At 43.5% G+C, this 5670-nt stretch overlaps 2 protein-coding genes across 2 annotated transcripts in view; both read right to left on the reverse strand.

Annotated features, from left to right (window-relative positions):
* Nucleotides 1-1620: 1620 nt before the first annotated feature.
* Nucleotides 1621-3278, reverse strand: LOC103398121 (uncharacterized; the record flags this gene model as incomplete). The annotated part of the gene is made up of 3 exons (XM_025053434.1): nucleotides 1621-2134; nucleotides 2271-2415; nucleotides 2774-3278. Coding segments are annotated over 3 exons (981 nt in total), but the record flags the coding sequence as incomplete, so codon positions are not given.
* A 680-nt stretch (nucleotides 3279-3958) lies between these two features.
* Nucleotides 3959-5670, reverse strand: part of hps4 (HPS4 biogenesis of lysosomal organelles complex 3 subunit 2) — a 5363-nt gene continuing 3651 nt past the window's right edge. The window contains exons 10-13 of the mRNA XM_025053435.1: nucleotides 5493-5664; nucleotides 5288-5417; nucleotides 4977-5088; nucleotides 3959-4462 (exon numbers count right to left, since the gene is read on the reverse strand). Of these exons, the coding sequence (XP_024909203.1) occupies nucleotides 4291-4462; nucleotides 4977-5088; nucleotides 5288-5417; nucleotides 5493-5664 (586 nt within the window). The 3' untranslated portion in view covers nucleotides 3959-4290. The remainder of the gene's footprint in view (nucleotides 4463-4976; nucleotides 5089-5287; nucleotides 5418-5492; nucleotides 5665-5670) is intronic.

The raw sequence follows: 5670 nt of genomic DNA on the forward strand, positions 1-5670 counted from the left end.
TGGAAAAAAGTTTTAGAAAAAAAGTTTTGCATACATTTTTGGGAAAAAAAATTTTTTTGGCAAATGCTAATTTTTGCTAAGTTGGGAAAAGGTTTTAGAAAAAAAAATTTGGAAATTTTTCAGCAAACCCTAAATTTTGATGAAAAAAGAATTTCTGCATGTTTCTCATCAAAGTATAGTTTTTTAAAAGGTTTTTAGAAACAAAATATTTTTGAAAACTTTTTTGCAAAAAAAGTTTTGGAATTTTTCAGCACACTATAATTTTGGTCAGATGAAAAAATGTATTTTCAAAATCTTTCTGCATGTTTCTCATCAAAATATAGCGTTGAAAAAATGTTTTCCAAAAAAATTTAATTTACTAAAAGAATTTTGAACAACATTTTAAAACAATTTTTGGGAAGAATTTTTAAAAGAAAAATTCTTATGAAAGTGGAGTTAGGGTTAAACTCAATCTTTTCGAGAAATTTATGACAATTTGACCTAAACAATTTGACAAAAAAAGTTCAAATTTTAACAAAAATTTTAATAACAATAAATTTCTAAAAATGTTTTCTAATTGCCCTAATTTTATGAAAAACATGCAAAAAAAGACAAAATTTAACATTTTTTAGTTTTTCACAAAAAATGACATGAAAAGTTTTTATTTTGACAGAACGTTTTATAAAAATATATTTCTAAATAGCTTCTCTAAATGCCCTAATTTAATGGAGTAAAAGATTAAAACAGTAAAAGAATTTACAAAAATTAAAGTCTGAAATTAATTTTGGGTTTGCCAGAAAATTCAAAAAAAGTTTTTTTTTCAAAAGAATTTTATGGAAAAATACATTTCAGAAAAAATAATTTCTAAAAAATATTTTTCTAAAAACTTTTTTAAAAAAGTGAAAAAAACATTTTTTTTTCAAAATTCTATATTTTGTTTAGTAACATGCAGAAAAAATACATTTTTGAAATGTGACCAAAATCTGACCAAAAATTATCATTTGCTAAAAAGTACCCAAAACATTTTTTTCCTAAATTTTCTTTCCAAAAAATATTTTTCTAAAAGAAAACATTTGTAAATATATTTTTATTAAATTTTTTCAACAGCAAAAATTAGGGATTGCCGAAAAATTCCAATTTATCTTTTCTTCTTTTTCTCTTTTGCATGTTTGTCATCAAAATATAGCATTTTCAAAGAATTTTAAAAAATGTAAAAAATATATTTCGAAAAAAAATTGGGGGAATTCAAGTCATCAAATGGTGAAAAATGAAAATTACAAAATACAAAATGTTATATTTTCTGCATGTTTCTCATCAAAGAGCATTTCTAAAAAAAAATAATTCTTTGGGGAATTCCAAATTCCAAAGTCCAGATTTTGCGTGTTGTGGTGAGATGGTAAAAGATTTGGATAAATTTGTGCTTCATGTTTCTCATCAAATTAGGGCATTTTGAGATTTTTTTTAATAGAAAAAGATATTTAAAACATGAAAAAATGAAAAAAAATTAAATATATAAAAATTCAAAATTTAAAAATACGAAATTAAACAATTTACATTTTTTTAAAATTTAATTTACTTTTTTTAAATTTCAAGAAAATTTTACAAAATTAAAAAAATAATTTGAAAATGACTGAAGCTCAACAGCGGGTTTTCTTTCTTTTTTTTTTATCAACATTTGTTTCCGAATATTCCATCTCGTCCGTATAATACATACATATATATTTGTACATATACATTTGTCAAAAATAAAAATAACGTTTATAAATTAGAGGATTTGATTTTGAAGTGCATCGTTTGTTCCTTTCGGTCCAGGTTCGGTTCAAGTCATCTGTAGTACAGAGCGACGAAAGGCGTATGTGAGAGTTGAACGCTGCCGCTTCCGCAGGACACCGCTGCCCCACCGCGGCTGCAGCTCAGGACCAGACCTAGCTCCAGGTCAGGCAGTTTGGTGAGGACTCCGCCCCCCCGTGTCTGACCTCGGGCCTCCTGAAGAGCGAGCGAAGCGGGCTTCTGGATGAAGGCCATCCGCCGCATGTTCACCACGCTGTGACCCCCTCCTGCGCCGGTGCCGCCTGCTGCCCCCTGCAGGCCGCGGAGGAGGAACAGCAAGTCCACCCGGAGCTCCGCTCGTGTTCCCTCTGACCACAGGCTGTACCTGAAGGAGGAAAGAGAACAGTTTTAAAAACAGACGAAGAAGGGCTAGCACTGAGGACGTAGCTCCGCCTCCACAAGGGGGCAGTCTTCTCTCGACTGCGATGTTTAAGTCTAATGAAAATCGAATGAATCGTCACCTGGTGGGAAGACCGTCTTCCGCCCTGGACGGCAGCACCGGCCGAACGTCCAGGTGGAGCGGGTTGAAGATCTGCAGGTGAAGCTCCGCCCTCGTCACCGCTAACGACAAAACGTCTCCGGAGAGGAGGAACTCCACGTCTCTGTCTGGAGGCAGGGAAGAGAAGAGGAGACTTTGAGTCAAGGACTAGTTCGTGTCTGACACACAGAACTGCTCCCCCTGTGTTCGTCGGTGGTTCTACGTCACCTCAGAACACCGAGGAACGTCGTGTGCATGTAGCTTCAAAAATAAGACAAAAATTAAAAAATAAGACAAAAATAAAAGGTCATATGCAGACACCAGAGGGCAGTATTTCTTGTATTGGTTTTCTAATGTTTATAATTTGTCTGTAAAAAATAAGGAGAATTTGACACAACAACAAACACATCATTACATAAATTAAATACGAAGAGAAAACGATTTTTTTAAATTGTAGTTAAACCAGTACACGGTCTGAATACTTGCCTCCTCTCATGCGGCCTTGGATCCCCTTGACGCTGCTGCAGACCCCCCCTCCCTGACAGCACTGGTAAACTTTACGCACAAAGTTGGCGGCCGTCCCGGGAACAGGAGACCCCGAGAGGCGTCCGCGGGGGAAAAAAGTCGACCCCGGAGCCGAAGAACCATCGCTGTATCCTCCTCCTCCTCGGCGTGCCGCGCGTTCTCCATCCACGCCGCTCCCAGCTCCGCGCAACGATCCCGGCGCGTGTCCTCCGTACTGTCCCGGCGCCACCTCCTCCGCTCCGATCTTGAAAGCGGTTCGAGCGTCGAAGGTTTCTCGCTGCCGGTTCTCCGCGGGAATCCCAGCGCGGCCACGGCGCGTCCGGACACTCCCGCGCCGCCGTGCAAAGACAGAAGAAATAGAGAAACTCCGAAACACTTCACGGCGGAGGCCATGTCGGTACAATCCGCAGATCCAGATCGTGGTCGGACCCTGACTGACTCTCCAGTCCCGGGTCTCCGCCTCTGTTTTTTAAAAACCCTCTGACAATGGCGGCAGCTCAGCTCTCCCCGAATTTGAATAATGACCCTCCTTCTCAGCCCTGTCGCTCTTTTGTTGCCACCTCTAACCACCCATTTACCCCCAGCGGCGTTCTTTTAACGCCGCTGCATAATGAGGCGCCCCGAACAGCGCCGCCTGCGTCCATTCACATTTACATTCAACTGTCGGCTAATGACTCGTAATTAGCCTCAGATCTCATTTGCAACACACGCAGAAACCAGAGCTGGGGACATTTTAGGGACATCTGCCCCCCCTCGGCAGCGGCTGATGACGTCACGTGTGGTTCAGCTGGGGTCATCGATTTTTAGAGAAAATCCCTTTCAAACCACACCGGGGCTCCACACCCTACAGTTGGTGGGAGGGGGGGGGGGGGGGGGGGGGGGGAGGCAGTGACGGCTTGTGGTGGCAAAGGTAAGGCATGAGGCCCAGGCGGGGGACGGAGGTCGTTTGAAAACCTGCAAATTCAAGTTAAATACAACGTAAAAAAAATAATGAAAACGAACTTTGACCCAAATTCTGATGAACCAAACCTGAGGGTCCGATACCGACCTGGACCGACCCAGGAGAGGAGTAGAACATCTCCAGGTTCGTTGGGCTCTGATCTGGGACCACAGAAGAAGACCACAGAAGAAGACCGCAGACTGAAATAGATTTTTTTATTTTTTTTTTATTTGAAGTGTTTGAGTTAAAAACTAGGAGTGTATATCGGCAAGAATCTGGCGTTACGATACGTATCACAATTCAAGGGGCAACGACAGGATATATTGCGAAACTGTAGTATTGATACATTGAGTGCCCCCCCCATCTGAACATCAGGTTAGCAACTTCAGAACAGCTAATATCCGATCAATATCAATAACAATATCCGAACAGCTTGTCGCCCTCTACAGTCTCATCCTTAACTGACACTCAGAAGTCCTGGACCTCAGACGTGTTGACGTCATCAGAGCCGAACCTGGGGGGCGGGGGGTTGGGGGGGTCACAGCAGGTTGACCCCGTGCTTAAGGAGCCGATGTCGTGCCTTTGTGGGCAGAGAGAAGGCGCTGTCCTGGTGGTTGGGAATCCCAGAGTTCCTCAACAGTCCCCCGTGCTGCTGGAAGTACGTCTCCTGGGCCGCGCTGCGGGTCCCGTACACTGCGGCGCCGGCGCTCCTGCCAGAGGTCAGAGGTCACACACATTAACGCGTCAACGAGTCGGAGGAGCGCTCGTGCTGCTGCCGTTTCTGACCCGCAGCAGAGAGATGGCGCTCTAACACTGACAGACAAAACCGACCTGCTGCTTCATCACAACGACGACGACGACAACAGTCAGAACAACGACGACGACAACAGTCAGGACAACAACAATGACAACGACAGTCACAACGACAGTCACAACAACAACAGTCAGAACAACAACGGCAACAACAACAACAGTCACAACAACAATGGCAACAGTCACAACAACAACAGTCAGAGCGACGACAACAACAGTCACAACAACAACAATGATGACAACAGTCAGAACAACAAGGCTACAAACATGATTTTTTTTTCAACAAAACAACAACAGGATGTAGCTGTGAGAACATTAACCCACCCCCGAAAATCACCCCAGTTTTACTTGAAAAGAACCCCCCCTCCCCAGCACACACACACACACACACAATGCCTCTGCCACACTGACCTGATAATAGCCTCCTGCAGAGTTTTAGTTTTCCAGAAATGCGAGTGAAGAAGTGACGTAGCTTTGACAAAAGGATGCTCAGTGGCTCCCCCTGGCTGGGCAGACATGTTGGCTGCAGAGACACAGAACAAAAAAAAAACATCAACACACACAGTGAGAAATATGGCTCTATTATAGCATCGCAGCATATCACATTGCCAGATTCTTGACAATACATCGCCCCCTACTGGACAGACAGACGCGGGTGAATGTCAACAACTGCAACAAGGATCGAAGCCAAAAAGGTGTCGGCGCCTCGGGTCTGGACTCACTGGTCATGGTGCTCTGAACACAGTCGAAGTGGGCAAACATGTAGGGGGCAACTGGGGGGGCGGGGGCAACTGGAGGGACAGCTCTGAGGTGGGCTTCCAGGCCGTTAAGCGACGCCAGGCTGCTGTGAAACTGGAAACAGAGTATTCAGTCAGAGATGAGAGCGGACCACCCTCACCCCCGACAGAAATGACAAAAGTTTCTCACCACTTCCTCCATCGAAGCTTTGTTGTTCAGGAAGTCAGGATCCACCAGCAGGGCCAGAACCAGACCTTTGACCCGGTGCAGGTACAGACTCATGCAGATCAGACTCTCTGGGCTGTCTGAAGAAGAAGGAGGAGGAGGAGGTCCACACACCTCTGCCTCCTGACCTCCCACATTCCTG

This window comes from Cynoglossus semilaevis, chromosome Z, assembly GCF_000523025.1.
Source record: "Cynoglossus semilaevis isolate Cse_v1.0 chromosome Z, Cse_v1.0, whole genome shotgun sequence".
Taxonomy (NCBI): Eukaryota; Metazoa; Chordata; class Actinopteri; order Pleuronectiformes; family Cynoglossidae; genus Cynoglossus; species Cynoglossus semilaevis.